The sequence below is a fragment of the Sinohyriopsis cumingii genome, chromosome 16 (genome assembly GCF_028554795.1).
Source record: "Sinohyriopsis cumingii isolate HCF-2022 chromosome 16, ASM2855479v2, whole genome shotgun sequence".
Classification (NCBI taxonomy): domain Eukaryota; kingdom Metazoa; phylum Mollusca; class Bivalvia; order Unionida; family Unionidae; genus Sinohyriopsis; species Sinohyriopsis cumingii.
In genome coordinates, this window is record NC_142976.1 from 63,760,555 (window position 1) to 63,780,316 (window position 19,762).

Consider the following 19,762-nt stretch of genomic DNA (forward strand, 5'->3'; position numbering starts at 1 on the left):
TTGTTCCAATTAAACTAGTTTAAAAATTGACTCAATGGAAAAATATTGACAATAGAGCCTTTTATGCAGTGAAGTGAATGAAATGATACACTTTCATGCTGACATAGTGAAAAGATTCCGAAATTTGAACATAAAAAGTGAATAATGCTTGTTTGAAAGAACTAATAGGACATCTATATTTTATTTACAATCATTTATCATAGCACTAATACAATCAAACAGTACAGTGTGACCCCGATATAGCATGTTCCATCATCACACAAATTCAAATATAACATGATCATGGCATGGCTACCACAATTTCACATACATGTATTTTTTTCATACATAAAAAAAATCTTTTTAAAAGTATGAAAAATTACAAGTAAAAAGTTTATTATCATTATGGGGAAGAGATTGCATATGAATTCTAATATAAGACAATCATGGCGTGGCTCCTGCAATTTCATATACATGTATTCTTCTTGTATACAATTTTTTTTTCTTAAAAGTACCAAAATATAATGTGTAAAAAGTTTATTCAAGTGTCACACTGGGTTCTCGCAAATTGTGAGTTTTTTCCATATTGGTGACAAAATATACCACCTGCTGATTTTTGTGGGGGGTGGGTGACCTTGTCAACAAGGTCACCCCCCCAAAAAAAATAATCAGCAGGTGGTATATTTTGTCACCAATACGTAAAAAACTCACAATTTAAGACAACCCAGTGTTTAAACTTGTATATTGGGTTTGGAGTGGAGAAATTTAGAGGCACCATGAACGGAAGCCACAGACTTGATATAAAATGCACTGGAATCTATCAACTGTTACATGAACAAATTCTTTGTTCATACTGACATGCTATCTTAACATTGCATTGTTACATCATAAATCTGCTTATTCTGACATTTAGCCCATGTCCTGTATGCTGTGATACACTTCAATAATCATGCTACGTGGACTAGCTACAATCGACCAGCATCTGAAGGCAGGAACAGTAACAACTGACAAAAACCACAGCTAATTCCCTTTTATTTTAATGTTTTGCTGAAACGTCAATAAAAACTGATTACCTTTAAAGCACTAATCGTTTTGTAGAAATACTAAGCAAATGGAAACAAAATCAGTCTTGATCAATGTTCTACAAATAGTTGATGCTGCTGCCGCCATAAGAAGCAGGCATTTATTTGGTCCTCCACAGCTGTCCTTTAGCAGTATCTTCAACAACACAAGCACCTTCATCAAAGAAAAACAACAACAATCTTCAACAAAAACAAAAAAATTTTTATCAAAGGAAGTCAGCACTAAACTTAAATAAAAGCAATAAAATCTGATGGATTGTTATATTTTTCAATGTGACTGGAACACATTTACTGTGCTGTGAGAGTTGCCTATTTTATGCTTAAGACTGCTACCAATAGCAACATAATGCAAATTTAACTTACAATCCTTTCAAATCATAGATATCTTGTTGTCAAGTAACTGAAGATGAGGTATCTTGCAAAGATGTTTGTTAAACTTTTTAATTTGTTCTAGTTTTCATTTCCCTTTGAAAAGCCTCATGCCCTGGGTAGCCTCAGGAAAGTGATAGTTGTCTCCAGCTAACCAAAATCTAGGACAATTTAAGTACATGCAGCATGTAAACAACTAAAGTTACAGGCTACTGGCAACTATCATAGTGAATTGTTTAGTGTCAATCGGATATTGATCAAATGAGGACTACCATTTTTTATTATATATGTGTTGTGTTTTGTAATGGGAGGTGTTTTATAATGGGAGGTGACTGATACATTAACTTTATAACGTGAACTATACTCAGATTCATAGATTTGTCATACACATGTACAATACTTCATGCTAATTTGTTTTCATTTAATCAAAAGCATGTATTTTTGCATCCGCTTTTATTAAAACTCCATTCCCATGCACCCACCCTGGGCCATTTTTTGAGGTATATGCATCATTTTCTTCCACTAACTGACTTGGTTGGTTATAACACAGTTCAGTCTATAATAGGGTCAGGTTCTGTGGACCCCAACCACCCTGTCATAGAGGGGTCACACTGTATCAGAAATTAGCTAGTTCTTAGTAAAAAAAAAAATTTTTTATGCAATGGTATCATGAATTCGCTAGTCCTCTGTAAATGTGTTTCTATGTAATGTTTTCATCAATTAGCTTGTCCTAAATGTGTTTCTATTTAATAGTATCATAAAAAGTAGCCATTCTTTAGTAAATGTGTTTCTATGTAATAGTATCACAAATTAGATGATCCTTAGTACATGTGTTTCTATGTAGTGGTACCATGAATTTGCTACATGCAATCCACAGTAAATGTGTATCCATGCAAATGGTATTAGGAATTAGCTAATCCTGGGTAAATGTATTTTCATGCAATGGTTTACAAATTAAATAACAGGTTAAAAAAATGGGTAAGGTAAGGTGCATGCATCATGTTCCAAAAAATTAAAATTCTTGACCATAGGCCAAAAAGAAACAAATATGATATGTCAATGGTATCAAACTTCTGCAAATTACTCATAAGCAACATGAATAATCTGTGAATGTGTACTGTTATACAATATCAGGATGTCAAAATAGTAATGTCAAGTCTTTGTAATTAAAACAGGAAAATTAAATGCTTTGTTTGAATCATGTGATTTACAGTGAAGACTGGCAGTCCAATGAAGAGAAGAAATCTATGTGAATGTGTACTTGACCGATTTATTTTAAAAAATGATGAGTATTAGCAGGGCCCCAGGTGGCTGAGTGGTCTAAGGTTATCACCTTTACAGGTCAATCACATCTCCACTCTATCTGCATGAGTCTCAGGCTTGGCCAATGTGGGTATGTGAAAAAGACTACCAGTAGCTCACTGTGGGTCACTTGTTCTTCCTAGATTTTTCCAGGTTCTTCATTCTCCTGATAAACTGGCTGCAATGTACAGCTTATTACCTGCTGAAAATGGGGTTAAACCCAGGACACTGAGTAGTAGCATGATAATCACTATTGATAAGTGATACATGTAAAGAACAGGTATCCACCAGTTTATGCCATGTTGACTTGCATGAATTTTGTTGTTCACTTTTTAAGTGAAGACTAAACAATAATTAAATTATTTGTCTATAATAACAAATTTGCTAATAAGCTTCTCATGACATATGGACAAATGAATATGTACACTGTGGACAAACAGAACAAATAAGATACCCCTGCATGAAGCTGTGGAGGAATAATACAATAACTTTTTGTGCGTTTAGCACCAAAGAATTTAGAACTGAGAATATTCTGAATAAAATGAATAAAAAGCTGGTCATATCCTGCACGACGAGCACAACAATGAGTTTTTCATATAGATTCTGAACTAGGTAGAATAAAATCATACAATGTAATTAAACCTAGGGTGTTAATTGTTGGACATGCATGTGGGCACCAAAGTGATAGCTGTTTCCATGTTGGCACGTTTGAAAAGACTGAACGAAGGAAAATAATAACAACAAATACTATCATGCTCACAGTCAGTGTAACATGATGCAACAACAGGATGCAGAAGAATTATTGCTAGGCAATGGTAATAATGACTGAGGCTGCAAGAACAAAGACTGTGTCGGAGAGAAAAGCTCAAGATGAAAATATCAAACAGAAGATCATTTTATTTACATGCTACACCGTTACTTAGTTACCAGATGCAGATTAGTTGTTCACAGCGGTTGCATGACAGAGTACTTGCTCCAAATATTCCCCTTTGTTTTACCCTTGGTTTAAGAAAAAATAAATAAAAGCAATTAATTATCGTTACTTCATCATTTAATTGCTAACTGGTCCACCCCATTGCCAACTGTCAAAACCTAAGTCCCCCACCCCCATTCAATACAGTGTAATTTTACAGCATGGCAGATCAATAAAGTATAGAAGAAGTGTAAAATACAACATCAAAAGTACAAACAAACCTTTCGGAAAAAAAGAATCCCAATATCTAACTTCATGTATGTGTGTGTGTGTGTGTGTATATATATATATATACGTACATACATACACACACATTTATTGTTTTTGCAAAAAAGGTTACAACTTTGTTGGTAGTTAAATTAGTGGCTATTCCTCTGAACTGTAGCAGAGTAGACAGAAATCAGAGGGGTGCGTCCCAACTCCTGTCCCTAAATGCCCTCACTTTTATCCTTATTGCCCTCCCTTCTGCTAGTTTCCAGATGCCCTCCCTTCTGCTAGTTTCCAGATATTCAACATGTGACATTAAAACTGCTATTTTCCACTGATTCCATGAAGCTGTTATGTTCATGGCCAGTTATACAGAATATGACAAGTGACTGTCTAATGCCTCACTGATCTTATTTTTAATCTGTGGCAGCTTGAAAACATACGTGTCCTAAATGACTGTTCTGGGAACAAAATAAAAATCAATGTTGTTGGCTTAGAAAGGAAGAAGCATATCGTCAGCATGAGAAAAGTTATTGATTTTCAGTCTATTCTGATCACCACCAACAATTTTTCTTTTATGTGACAGATTGAACTCCGTGACAGGTACTCTGGGTCCTTTCCACCACTAATTAATTAAACCTCCTGATGCTGTTAAATGCAGATATTGTTTATCATTTCCTGAATACCAATCCAGACAATTATTTAATGACCTGTCTTGAGCCAATAATTTTCTCTCAATGAATGTTGTACTTGACAGAATTCTGCAGCAAAGAGGAGTTAGTGCATGATCAGACTGGGTTGGATGATTTCAGTCGTCTGTTGTGACGTCAGTAATCTCGAAATCGGAATTGCTTGCAATGTACAAAACTTTTGATCCATTCTGTACATATTTTGTAGATGAAAATCTATTTGTTATTCTGCATGTACAAGAAAGCATAAAACAATTGTACAAATCACATACATGTTTGCACAGTGCACGTATTTGTCAGATCATTTGGGACAGGCTCTAAAAGCTTGATTCAGGCCAAACTTCTTCACAGGTAGCTGTGGTGGCTCAATGCTTGTGTGCCAGAATCATGATCGAAAGAGTACCGGTTCCAATCATATAATAGTCTCAGCCCAGGCAAGTTAACATGGCATTTCCCTGGACAAGTAACTTTACCCCAATAGACCTTTTTGAGATCTGCTCCAACCCCTGCCCCATCTCATTTAAATAAGAAAATTTTTCATGACACATCCAAGATTTGAACATTCACTGACATGTTACATAACCTAACAGAAAGTCAAGTTCAGAATTTGAATAAAATTACAGCAGTAGTTACTTTTGCTCATAATATTTCCTCTAGTCTAGGCCCTAATGTACGAACACTTCCCATATGCTGACCTACAGTATGTAACAGAATACAACTTCTAACATCAGGTTCTGTTCATAAAAGTTCCATTGGCCATTGGCTATAGGTAATTACAAAGTAGATGCAAACCAAATCTGATTGACTGTCAGAAAGGTTTACTGTCTCAGCACTGTAATCTTCAGGTGTTTTCAGTGCCATAAACATGTAACACCAAACCTGCATACAACTGCCATGAACACAGAAAAGTACATAATTATAATCCCGATATTTTCTGTCCCTAAACTTTTCTAAATACTATAATCACATTGATGAAGAGTCTTTTGTACTATTTATGCAATTCAATCCATCACAATGGCAACACTGGATACTTTACTATACTCATATTATGTTGTATTAACATAAATCAATTTATTGTGAAGTTATTCATTTTTATTAGAATCAATTTCTGCTGTTTTGCAACCCTCCCCTTATCCCCCAACAGATATGGGAGCCGCAGATGCTAAAATGGTAAGGAGTCTGACTTATATTACGAGATTTTGTGCTCTATACCCCCCCAGGACAGCACAGGTTGGCTGAATTTGTTATTTCTTTATGAAATGCACTTCGTTCCTATTTACTTGGCATGATACAGTCAATAATGTCTTAAAAGAACTGCTTAACCAAGCAATTAGACAACGGCAAACACGTCAATGCCACCACTGAAGCTAGAGGAAATGTAACAAGACTATCAACATGGCTACTATAGTGCCATGTCAGAGGTCTGATGAGCACAGTTTTTATTCAGAACCAGTAAGATATTGTTATGAAAAACCCATGTTATAGCTTATATGACCATCAGTACAAAAATAGTAGCCACTGGTAAAAAAGATAAGTTTACCAATGCCACACCCCTGCTCCACATGCACATGTAAAAACTATTTTTTGATATGGCCAGCCTTTCAGAAGTGGTGAGTTGCTGTAACCAGATTTTAAAATTTTGGGAGACAACTGCATCATTTACATTTTGGACAAATAACATCTAGTGAGAGGAGTTTTTAGTGAAAACATATAAACATATATTCAAGTGTATAGTAATAAAAAGATTTTCAACTTGGTTGCGATATTGGCAGTCTGATCTGCACTACATAGGTTTGGGATCAGTGAAAAACCCCAATCTATGTAACCATCTGTTCAGGGGAAGAAGCAAAAACAAAAGTCTCAAGATGGCTACCACACTGGAGATCTGACTGGCTCCATTTTTGTTTGGAACCAGGTGCATAAAAACCTTTTTTAAAAAACTTCATTTTCAATATGACCATCTATTAAGGAAGATTAGTTAATTGCAGAATTTTCAAGATGGCCACCACATGGCCATATCAGCTGTGACTGCCTGATTGCCACGATTTCTATTTAGGACAGACTATTTATTCCAAGGAATCTTTGCGTGAACACCTAATGTCAATAACGATCATCTTTTCGGAAGCAACAGTGACAAGATATTCACTAAAGCCACTATGGCGGCCACATATGCAATTTCTATTGCACTGCTTTTAAACTTAAGGTAGGTAGATTTTTTTTAAAACATTTTTTTCTTCATTTATTTTTTAATTAGGGGGAGTGCTAGGGTCGGCAATAAAAAACAGGGATGGTCAGCTGACTTGAAACACATTTTTTGGGGATATCTGTAGGGCACCATTTTCATTTGGGACCCAACAGACCTCCGGATGAATGTATTGTTTCATGATAATCCACCCAGTAGTTGAGAAGGAGTTGGGATAACATGCTTGTGTTAGCAGATGAATTTAACAACTTCTTGGCTAAGGGTTGTAGATAGGCCTTTCGATCAGTCCCAACTGGCTTCTGTGGCATGTAACTAGGCAAGAAGTTAAGAAGGAGTTTAGATAACGAGCTTGTGTTAATAGACAAGTCACTGCATAAGCTGTTTTAGTTTTAACACCTTGTTGGCTTGGGAGTTGTAGATAAGCCCAAGGATCAGCCCTGACTGGCTTCTGTGGTGTCTCACTGGGCAAAGCACTTTACTCCAATTGCCTTGCCACTAAATAACTGAATTGTGTTGCTGTACCATAAAACACCTGACCATACCCAAATAATCTGGCTTAATGACCAGTAAAAATCCTGGAGCTTTTGTGAAAAGCCATTGATAGAGGTGTACTGACCTAATATGACCACCAAATAAGCCTATAATCTACATGTAGGTTGTTTATCAGATAACTTTTTAGTGAAGGTAGCTGTATAGCTTGTTAATCAGAAAGCAATGAATATTAAGGAATCCTGCAGTATTGTTCCCTATTATCATCAACATACTGGACGTACGTACTCACTTGTAAGTATTGTCAAACTGCAAACAACAATGATCCTGATCTGCCATAGCATAACGTGCCTGCAGATCATGGTTTATGTTGTTTGTTGTACTCATTATTCCTAACGAGTTGCAGACCCAGATCTGTCTGTGCATTATGTGACTGCAGACCTGGGTCTGAGCAGTTTGCAGTTGGACTTGACTTATAAGTGAATGCATATGGTACTGTAAGCCAAGATACAATAACATGTATGATACATGAATAGACATGAGCCCATTTTTGATAAAACTAATGCCTTTAAAACCACAAGCTAAGCTTGTAGTAATGTTAAACTACATGCAGATTTTGTCTTTATTTCTATACAAATTGTGTGCTGAATTGAAAGAAAAACAAGTTTATTGGAAGGTGGATGTACAAGATTTATCCTAATTTCTTGAAATATGGCTGGCATCTATATTTCTGACACCACTTTAAAAGAAATTACATTATGCTTTGAGATTTAAAACCAAATGATAGGGAACTTTTTAATTACACTGCTGGCAACATTTGAAATGTTTGCATAAATTATCTCTGTACACAAAAATTGCACACAAAAACACATATAGACATAATAGTCACAATTAGTGAATATTAACTTGATGTTCATGCAGTTCAATCATGCCCATGAAATGTAGTTATGTTAGTCAATTACTGACTTGCAGAAGATGGAAACAAACCAGCTTAGACCTCAATTATTGACTCATAAAAGATCATTTGAAACCAGCCAAGATCTCAATAATGTATCTTCTGTTCTAGACAAATTAGCATCTAAACATTTCTTGCATCCTGCATATATGAAATCAACTTTGTGCTGCAGCTTACAAACCTAAAGCATCCAACAAACACAACAAAGATGATTTCTCATCCATTAGTATCCAGAAGTGTTTGACAAGAACACCCTTTTTCGTACAAGGGTTCCACTCTTCCGTTTCAAGAGAGGCCACCCACTGATCAAATGCCACCCTGGCCAACACTAATGTTGTGTATTTTTGCCATTTTATCCCATTCCTGATGACATTCCATTTACAAGACCATCTTTTAAATGCAGAAGGGGTGTTCTCAAAAGAAGGGGAACACTGTATACTAAAGCTACCATGCAGCAATGCCCACATTTCTTTACAAATATACACAACCTTCTCATTATAAATCAGCGGCCAGCTGAAAATCAAAAAGTGGCCACAAAAGTTTTCTAGCCGAGCCTTTAATATTTACAAAACCATAACATTTTCTTTTATTCAGTTGCTTTAACTTTTACTTTTCATTTTGAGAGACTACTTTCAAAAGATAATAAGAAGGCTGCATATATCGTCAAGCAGTTAGGGAACAAATGACTTTTATAAATTTGATGTTAGACTGACTCCAAATGCATCGGACTATAATACTGATATATATGCATCTGTCTCAGACAGCAAATCTTTTACCTAGACATGCAGACATTTCTTTGGGTCAAGACATCCAGACTTGAAACAAGCCAACTTAAGTGTAACCAGGTAAGTCTAGAATATAAGTGTGAGTAACTGAGGCAGAGGTGGATGAGCAAGAGGCCCCAAACCCATACTAATCCAAAAACCATCTTCGAGTAAAATGCTGTTCTGAAGAAAAGAAAGTTCTCTTTTTTTTGGTTTGTTTTCAAGTATGTTCCTTTTTATGAAAGACAAGGAGCAGAGGAAATAGGTGTTTTGCTATATACATTATCAAATCTTTGACTTCAGAACAGCTGTTGGAGGAAGGAAAAAACAATTTCTCCAAAGCATGCTTCATTCAATAGCTATATCACTGCTCATTCCAAATACTGACAAGCCATTCCATCCATTGTATTTACTTGGCTTTTTTCTTTTTTCCGAAGCCTCTAAGTGGAAATAAACCGCCTTTCTTCTCTGCTAGAGGGCCTTTCCCCACCAATGCTGCTGCTTTGTGCTCAAAAAATGAGCTCAAGATCGCAATTTTGGAGAAAGCCTTGGATTTTGGTCTTTTTACAGAGACAGGTTCCTGTATTATTGGCAATTTCTTGGGAGCTTCTCTCGAAGGTAATTTAATTGGCTCCAACTGTGGACTTTCACTCTTTACAGCTGGCAAACTGGAAGGTGGTTTGGATTTTTTACCTAAGGTTCTTCTGTCCAGAGTCATGCTTGTTGTCAGACTTTTAAAGTAATTCTGATTCTGGCTTCTGCCAGCTACAACAGAAACTGGATTTAGAATTTCTGTGGTGGGACTCTCAGGGAGTTCAGGAATGAGTTCATAGGATGAAGAAGACCATAATGGTGCCGTTTTTGTCTTCTTGAACTCCTTCTGTTTTCTTGGGATTTGAAAGAACAAAAACGTACAAATTACTGGTATGTAATAAATTTACAACAAATATAGTACAGTAAAACCTGTTTTGAAAGACCACTGCTATGAGAGACCACCTGTTTTAAAAGACCACATTCTCAATGCATGGATATATTCAAGATGTAGCATTATGACATGTCATGAGAGACCACCTGTCTTGAGAGACCATTATTGTTTGGCAGAAGAGGTGGTCTTTCAAGACAGGTTCTACGGCATATGCAGGCAGAATATTATTTTCAAAGGGACAAATGACAAATATTCATCTGAAGAGGGTAATAATGATGATTATGTGATATGTCTAAGTAAAACCTGTGTTACAAAGTAGATCAACTTTTAGACATGGCAGATGTAATTGGTGAGAGACTTATTACAAACCAAAATAGCTTCGATACCAAAAAACTTCAAAATATTTTGATAAATTTGGTAAAGCATTTGGTTCATGAGATTATGCTCATGACTTTCATTCATTCTTGGTCTCCATCAAAATATACCAAAATAACAATCCTTTCTAAATGTGACCAGTGAGCCTCTGATCCTTGCAAGACAGAAGCAACACATCAAATATAACAAAAACAGATTTCTGTAACATGATATGCTATAATATTATTTTCCTTTAAAAAATACTATGTCACAGATCTAAATAACATCAAATTTTGCATTGTATGTACCATCAGGTACTTCTGGCTTATGTCAAACATCCTATATGCTCCACCAGGTACATCTGGCACAGCTACCAAAATTTATTACCATGCTTACATCCTGCTATTTGTATCTACTAAGAGATACGTCCATGTATCCACACATTTTTCACTTGCCAAGACAAGTCATCCCCTCATCCCCCTCTGATGTAAAGCAGTCCAGTCCAGCATTCACAATAATTATACATACTAGCACCCTTGGTCTAATGGATTACACTTTGTTGCCACATAAAAAAAATTGATCAATGAAGAAAAGTCCAAGCATCAAAAGACACCTCCATGCAACTTGCTTTACATCTGTACCAAATCTGGCTGAAATATCTAACATAGTTCAAGGGTTACATGTATGCACTACTAATGAAAATGTAAATGGACAGACAAAATTACAGTTAGCTATATCCCTTTGTATTACATTTACATATCAGTCTTGGCAGGTCAGGATCTGTCTTGTTTGCAGTTTGACTTGACTTATAAGTGAGCAAACATGGTAACAAAACTTGGGCAGATTTAGTACAACAAAGTAATTGATCAACACCAATTTGTGATGCCACATGTAAAAAAAGGTGTTATTTAAAAAATACCATGTTTAACTTCATGTAACCAAAGTACCTGCAGCATCTGGATGTAAACAAAATGGCATTGGCCTCCATGTCAATCCCACGACCTAACAGGATGGCAAGCATGTTTCAGCAAGAATTGTCTTCACTTCATAATGAGTCATTCAATATAAAGGAAGAGAACCAATAAGGGGTTTAGAAAATAAATGGAAATTACTTCTTTTTTTCCCAACCACCCTCAACCCACAATGCAATTCTATGACTGTGACTTTGACCCCATCATTAAAGGGGTAAAAGCACGTGTCACATCTTATCTTCATGAGTATTAATAAAATCCACCAAGTGGCTAAGAAAATTAAAACAAGTGAAAACATATTAGCCAAAACATTAATGTAAATTTTCTTTGATTGGGAAATTTACGCCAAGGTGAAGCATGTTGTAGAATGAACCGTCTTACATATATCTTCATAATCATTCATGCCAAGCATGATGAAAATGTATCAACGAGTTATAGATCAATGCATATATATAACTTTGACAAAAACTTTAAAATACTAATAATGACACTAGCAGAAAAGTGACTCATGTCACAATGTCCACTAATGTGGGGTCAATAGGCAGTTTGTGTAGCAATGAAAAACAGAACATTTCATTTGTATTTCTAACACATGCAATGTATGGTCAATGAAAAATCTTTCAGTCTTTACTCACCATAGCTTGCAAAATCTATTTCCTGCTCGTTTCATCAATTATATACATAACTGTTAAGATCTAATTTAAAAATACATTTCATTTCACTGTCACTAAGTGATAGTCAATTAACTCTGCATGTATAATACATGAAATACAATAAATATTGTAGTTTACTAATAATATAAAATGAGGGGGAGAGAGAGAGAGAGAGAGAGAGAGAGAAAGAGAGAGAATTTAAGAAGTTTGCATTAAAAGTATCCAGTTGTAATGTAAACTGGAGTAACTGTGTACCAGTAATAAAAGTATTCAGTTGTAATGGAAACTGGAGTAACTGTGTACCGGTAATAAAAGTATCCAGTTGTGATGGAAACTGGAGTAACTGTGTACCGGTAATAAAAGTATCCAGTTGTGATGGAAACTAGAGTAACTGTGTACCGGTAATAAAAGTATCCAGTTGTAATGGAAACTGGAGTAACTGTGTATAGAAAGTATTTAATAGTAATGGAAACCTGAGTGTACGTGTCTATTTATAAAGTACAGAAGATCTAAACAAGTTTATTAGACATCATAAAATTACAACATTTTGCAGAGCAAGATACATTTAGGAAACAATATATTTACTTAAATATTACATGCGCTACCGTGTGAACTGTGTAGATTCATATCTGTTGCCTAACACTTCTGCATCTTGTGCAAACCAAGGATATATTTTTCTACTCCCAGCTGCAAGTGTCCATCTGTATTTAACAAATCCCCATATATTATAGTGGGACTGAGGGTACATATCAATGTTCCCATGACAACTAAGGTGTGGCATTGTACTGTAATGGAATGTCCCAGGCAAGCCTGATCTACAATGTTCAGTCTGTTGATGATTTTAAGTGTATAGCACAGATCTTCATCTGCTACAGAGCTAGGCCTACAAAATTCTTCTCACAGTTTCAGGGCTACAGCAAATATCTTGATCTGTAACAAAGCTGGTACTTCTAATTTCAAGTCTATAGCACGGACCATGATCTGTCATAGAGCTAGATCTGCAGTGGTCTCTCTTATAATTTCAAGTATATAGCATGGACCTTGATCTGTCAATGTTCTACTCATGATTTCAAGAATAGAGCACAGATATTGATGCACCATAGAACTGGGTCTACAGTGTTATGTCCACTTGGGAAAACGACTTTACAGCACAGATCTTGATGCACCCCAGAACTGGGTCTATAGTGTTATGTCCACTTGTAATAACAAGTTTATAGCACAGATCTTGATGCACCACAGAACTTGGTCTGCAGTGTTATGTCCACTTGAGAAAATGAGTTTATAGCACAGATCTTGATGCACCATAGAAATGGGTCTACAGTGTTATGTCCACTTGTGATAATGAGTTTATAGCACAGATCTTGATGCACCATAGAAATGGGTCTACAGTGTTATGTCCACTTGTGATAACGAGTTTATAGCACAGATCTTGATGCACCACAGAACTGGGTCTACAGTGTTATGTCCACTTATGAAAATGAGTTTCTAGCACAGATCTTGATCCATCACAGAACTAGGTCTCCAGACTAGTACAGTGTTATATCAAGTGTATAGTATAGATCCTCATCTGTCAGAGCTGGGCATACAAATTTCTGTCAACTCAGTGCTTGGCAGAGAGGGTACTTATGTTTAAAAGTGTACAACACAGATCTTGATCTGCCACTGAGCTGGGTTTTCAATGTTCTGTCTACTTATGTTTCAAGAGTACAGAACAAGTTCTTTATCTGCCATAGCTGGTACTTCTTATTTCAAGTGTAAAACAAATATCTGATCTGTCATTATATTAAGTGTAGGCAGATCTGGGCCTATGTTGTTTGCAATTTTATGTCCATGTTATACAAAGGGCTCGAATAAATCAACCTCTCTGCTTTTACTTACAACTGGTGGGAAGGTAAAGTCAAGTAATCTTCCTATTAAGGTCTTTGTTGATCAGGGTGAGTGGCAATATAAACAAACTTGAAGTCGTTATACACACGAGTAATGAAGGTGTGGTACTGACAAATATGCCCTGTAAAACTAATTTCCAAGAAGATACCACATGGGTATAAATGATCATAATCAATGTCTGAACAAAGAATATTTGAGTATTTCCACAAGAACTAGAGGAACGGTGACCAAAATTAAGCAAGTTGCTCACAGGAATATACTCCCAACTCTTCCACATTCTACACCTGTGGGCCCAGGGGTGCAGATAATGCCTGATGGGTGTGTGATTTGGATTTTTTAATATATTTTTAAAAAATTTTCAGTCATATCGCTATGATGTCCACAGTGACAGTTTATAGTGATTTCTAACACTGTGGCATCATGTTGCAGACATGTAGCATGATTTCCCACCCTGTTGCATTATCCTGGCACCAGGCTGACCAGTCCTAACACTAACCTCTTAATGATGAGCGCCTAGCAAAGCAGCTGTTAGTAAAAAATTTATAAGTCTTTGGTATGACTCGACCGGGGTTTGAGCCCACGACCTCCCGCATCCAAGGCAGATACTCTAACCACTAGGCAACCGGAGCAGTAACAGGTCTGATGGATCCTCCTGCATGTTATAACTGGCCACAAATGCAGGCAATACTTTTGCCCTGGGGTGTGTCTAGTGACAATGTCCTTGCTGAGGGTTTGGTCATTTTTTAAGAGTGCAGTTTATAGAAACAGAGTCCTTCACAGGGACAAATACTCTTGATGGGTGAAAATAATTTCCGGGCATCGAAGATAAGACCATTTCTTCTTTTTAAATGTGGAGTGTTTAAACCATCTCTGATATTCTTGAGCGATAAAAAGATTTTAAAATTAACTGTTGTGGTACACATACTGGACGTCAGCTTGACATCATTTTCATTAGGACAAAGCAGACATTATTAAAAGTCATTTGGTTAAAAAAACCTAATCATCCATTCTGGGGGAGTAGTGAGTACAACATTTTAAAGACAACCATCATCGCTGCCAAGTTAGATGTACAACTGGCACCATTTTCATTTAGGACTTGGTCAAAATCCCTGTCGTAATGATCATCCATTCAGGGGGAGTTGGGACAAAAAATTTTTAAGACACTTGTGGCAGCCCTATTTGATGTATGACTGGCACCATTTTCATTTAGGACCAAGTAGGTATCATCAGAAGTCTACTAATGAAAACCCCATGTTGACATAGCCATTCATTTGTACAGGAGTAAAGATACATGTAACAACATTTTTCAAAATATGTCTTTCCATTCTGAAAGAATAGGAAATAACAAGGTTTTCATGATGACAAATATGGTGGCCATGCTGGATGTCAGATTGGTACCATTTTCATTTAAGGCCAACTGTACATCATTAAGAAGTCTTCTAGTGAAAACCCCTCATCAATATGACTTTCTGTTTAAGCAGAGTCGTGATATGATTTTAGGATGGATGCCATGGTGGCCTTACTAGCTGTCAGCACCATTTTAATTTTGGACTAGCTAGTCGCACTGAATCATTTAGTGAAAACCCCATGTTGATATGACCATCCATTCAAAAGGATTGGCAATAACAAGATCTTCAAGATGGTTGCAGTGGTGGGCATATTTAATGTTGTTGTTGTTATAGGGTTTAACGCCATTTTTCAGCACAAGACAGGCTATACATGGCGGCAAGTATTAATGGTGGAGGAAGAACCCGGGAAAATCCTGGAAAGAACCACCGACCCACAAGAAGTCATATTTAATGTTATATTGGCATCATTTTCCTTACGACCAACATGATATCATTAGAGAATTTTTTGTGTGAAACCCGTGTATTGACACAAGCATCAATGTAGAAGAAGCAGCGACAAGATTTTTAAGATGACAGCCATGACGATCATATTGGACATCAGATTGGCACCATTTTTATTCAGGATCAACCAGACATTACAAAAGTCTTTTAGCAAAAGACTATGTAAATATGCCCATTCATTCAGGAGAATGTGTATTTGTTTTGTAATTTTATTGTAGCTTTAACAATTTTTTGCTCATATCGCTATGATGTCGGCAGTGTGGCAGTTTATAGTGCTGTTTAGCACTGGAGCATCACGTCTTGGTAGGGGTCCATTCTGCAACTGCCTACATCCAAGGTGGATGCTCTAACCACAAGGTCACCAGAGCACTCAGCCATTCATCAGAAGGTGTTAACACAATTTTCAGGTTGGCTGCAATGATAGCCACATTGGATGTTAGATTGGCACCATTTTAAATTATGTTTGTGTGTGATTTGGATTTTTAACGTAGCTTTAACAATTTTTCAGACATATCACTACAATGTCTGCAGTGTGGCAGTTTATAGTGATGCCTAGCACTGGGACATCATGTCACAGAAATATAGCATGATGTCCCACCCAGTCACATTATCCAGACACCAGGCCGACCAGTCCTAACACTAACCTCTTAATGCTGAGCACCTAGCGAGGCAGCTGTTAGTACCATTTTTTATAAGTCTTTGGTATGATCAACTAAATATCACAAGATGTCTTTTAGTGAAAACACCATGCTGACATGACCATCCACATAGGAGAAGCAGTAATAACAAGATTTTCAGGATGGCTGCCATGGTGGCCATACTGGATACCAGGTTGGCTCCATTTTCATTTAGGAATAACTATGCATTAACAGATGCTCTTTCAGTGAAAACCCTATGTTAATATGACCATCCATATAGGAGGAGTAGCAATAACATGATTTGCAAGATGGCAACTGTGGCAACCACATTAGCTGTCAAAACAGCATTATTTTGATTTAGAACCATCCAGACCATGGGATGAATTTGTGTGTAAAGATTAAAGACAATCATAGAAGCAGTTTAGGAGTAGCAATAACTTATGCTAAAAGACAATGGATGACGGACAACAAACCACCCCAAAGGCTCTTCTGGTCTATTACGAGCAGAGCTAAAACTTGTACTATACTTTTAGGCTTTAACACATGTTTGCTTTTACCTATGTTCTGCATGCCCTTTTTGGGACAACTAAACTAACTCAGCATTAAACAGCAGGGATTGTGCTGATGTGCCCAAGCAATCTACTGAAAACTGAGAATGTAGTTGCATTTATTAGATCCTTTTTTATTACTGCATTCCCCTTTATATCAAAAGGGGCTACAAAATCATCCAGGACCTGGTATGTGTATCATAAGATGAGGACCATAATATACACTAAGATTCACAGAGATCAATTAGTAAATGCAAGGTAAGTTATGTCCACAGATGTTTATCATACATTCCATTCAGCCGCAGGACAAATATGGCAATAACTATAACTCAAACTGTGAAAGCACAGTAAATTATTGAAATTTTCAGATAATGACTGAAGTGAAGGTGATCCATAAAAAATTTAAAGACTATTTGCATTCAAAGTATAGCACAGTACAAGTCAAATGGATCATGTAGGCATTCAATACAGACTATTTCAGTAATTGGTGTAATTTTACGGAATTTGATTCTACGTATCTTTAAGTGGCAAGTATTCACTTCACTTGGATTCATATACATCCATATTCCTTTTGAAGGTTATTATTTTGATGCCCCGAGAGGTGCATAAAGCAAAATCATTGTTAAATTACGTAAACATTTTTGGACAAAATGAACCTAAAAGTGTGACCCAGTACAATCTGGATTGAATGTCATGCATTGTGATGTCACAATGAAAGCTATGCATATCGATAAACAACTCTGAACTACCCTCGACTGTGACGATTCCACTCAACATTGTCTTTTTTGACCCAAGTTTAGTACATGGCCACTATTGTAAAAGTCCATAGACGATAGATAATTTTTGTCTGGAAGTTTCCTAGTGACAGTTAAGGTTCAGACCATTCAATAATCGGGACTGAATATATTTTGGTTAAAGAAAATCAGTGTTAAATTTTAAAAGAACAATTTATATTTAATTTAAAATGAGTAAATTTGCATGCATGATCTATGTGACTTGTACTATACACACTACAGCCTTCTTCATGTAACAAAGAGCATTACCTTTAATGACAAGAATACTGGGAACGACATGTGCCTCCCCACCATGTTCAAAGACCTCTATGTAGATAATCTAAATGTTTGTGCAGAATCCATTTCTTTCTTCCAGTCACACTTACCATGAACTTTGACCTTTTCAGACCAACGTTGGAAGGCTTCATCCATACCCCAAGAACAAGCTATCTACAAAGTTTGGTCCAGGAATCTGATTTAGAACTAATGCTGCTCTATGGAAACCATTTTTATTCTTTTCGCCTATGACCATTAACTTTGATCTTTTGACCCTGAAACTGATATGGATATTTTCTTACTCCAAGTACAAGCCATCCACATAGTTTGAAAACAGCCCACAGTGAAGACATTGTACAGAAACCATTTTTCTTTCATTCAGTGACCTTGACCTTTGCACCCAACAACAAATTGATAGACTTCTTCATAATCCTATGTGCAAGCCATCCACAAAGTTTAGTAACTGCTGCTGGAGGAGAACAGAGTTATTGTGTGGAAACCATTTTCTTCTTCCAGTTACAGTGACCCTGACGTCAGAGCTTTTGACCACCATATCAAGGGAGTTCTTCCTTACTCCAAGTGCAAGCTATCCACAAAGCTTGGTAACTGTAGACTGTGGACTAAACTTGACATATTATGCACAAAGTACACTGGTAACAGGCAGATGGACCACCTAATGGTGGGCCTAAACAATTCTTGCATACATGAGCATCTGCCTTCTTCCAGTTTTATTTCCAAAACGATATTTTCTTGTTATTTGCCAGTGCATAATGCATCCAAAGTCCTAGCTTAGAAATGCCAACTATGTAGAATGCTTACATGTAACAAACCTACAATCACATTGCATTTTCCTGTCAGCCTCTACCTGCTTATACTGGGTCAAGAACAAGGTCCTGAGATAATAAATGGTGAATCTATTCCCCCGTTCCAGAACTCTGAATTCCTAAAACATTTTTGGCCAAAACCATAACTATAAATGGCAAATCTCACACAGTAACTGCATTTTTCATTTTTTACTTCATCTATGTTGCAATTGACTGGTTTCTTGTAATGTACATATTGTTTAATATAGAGAAAATACATTGTGTACATGTACCTGTCTATCATATTAGTGCTGATGTGCTTTTGTCTCTGCATACATTTCTGTTAAAATTTTTATCCCATAAATTTCCATTTCAGGAATTTCATCAATATAATTTGAAATGCTGAATTTTCAATACCACCACCAGAAAATTCTTGTGACTGAGCCGTGGATATAGCCCACGTTCAGTGCCACAGGTGAGTCCTATATTCAGTGCATAATGCAGGGAGTCTCTCTTGTACAATTGTACTCCCTGTGATCATACTGCATACATGACAACTGTCCAGTTGCAGTCATGCCTTTAACTACTGAAGTGTCGCTTATATTAGCCCAAGCTCAATTTCCACATAAATCTTGCCCATCTTTCTGAATCGTTAGTGTTTTTGTCAGTTACATTGCCTCCTGGATATCGTACTTTGTAAATTTAGAAACTTTGTTATTTAATAATTATTGGGAAAAGAAAACTTAATGCCTGCAACAGAGCATTCTAGTTAATCTTTATTGACTTTGCAGAGAAATATAACTATGCTAATGGATTTAATTTGGTATTTTTGTAGAAACTGGCATGTGACTGGCATAAGATTAACTCATTCGGCCCCGATCCCATCTGTAGGCGTGATCCGGTTTCTGCATTCATTGGCCAATCCTGCCTGTAGTCGTGAATTGTTTACTGCATTCAATGGCCGATCCCGTCTCCAGGCGTGATGAATGTGTGTTAGATACAATGTCTCTGATTGGTTAGAAATGGTTTATTCCAAGAACTAAACAACTATTAAACCAATCAGAAACGAGTT

The 19,762-nt window shown here is 36.5% G+C and overlaps 1 protein-coding gene across 3 annotated transcripts in view; it reads right to left on the minus strand.

Annotated features, from left to right (window-relative positions):
* LOC149780585 (SNF-related serine/threonine-protein kinase-like) overlaps positions 1–19,762 on the minus strand; it is an 83,435-nt gene that overhangs the window by 20,711 nt on the left and 42,962 nt on the right. For 2 of the 3 annotated variants that reach the window (XM_089937701.1, XM_089937700.1), the window contains exon 5: positions 9,426–9,899. The exons of the other annotated variant lie outside the window; for it this stretch is intronic. In XM_089937701.1, coding sequence (XP_089793827.1) covers positions 9,426–9,899 — 474 coding nt within the window. The remainder of the gene's footprint in view (positions 1–9,425; positions 9,900–19,762) is intronic. 3 annotated transcript variants of the gene reach the window in all.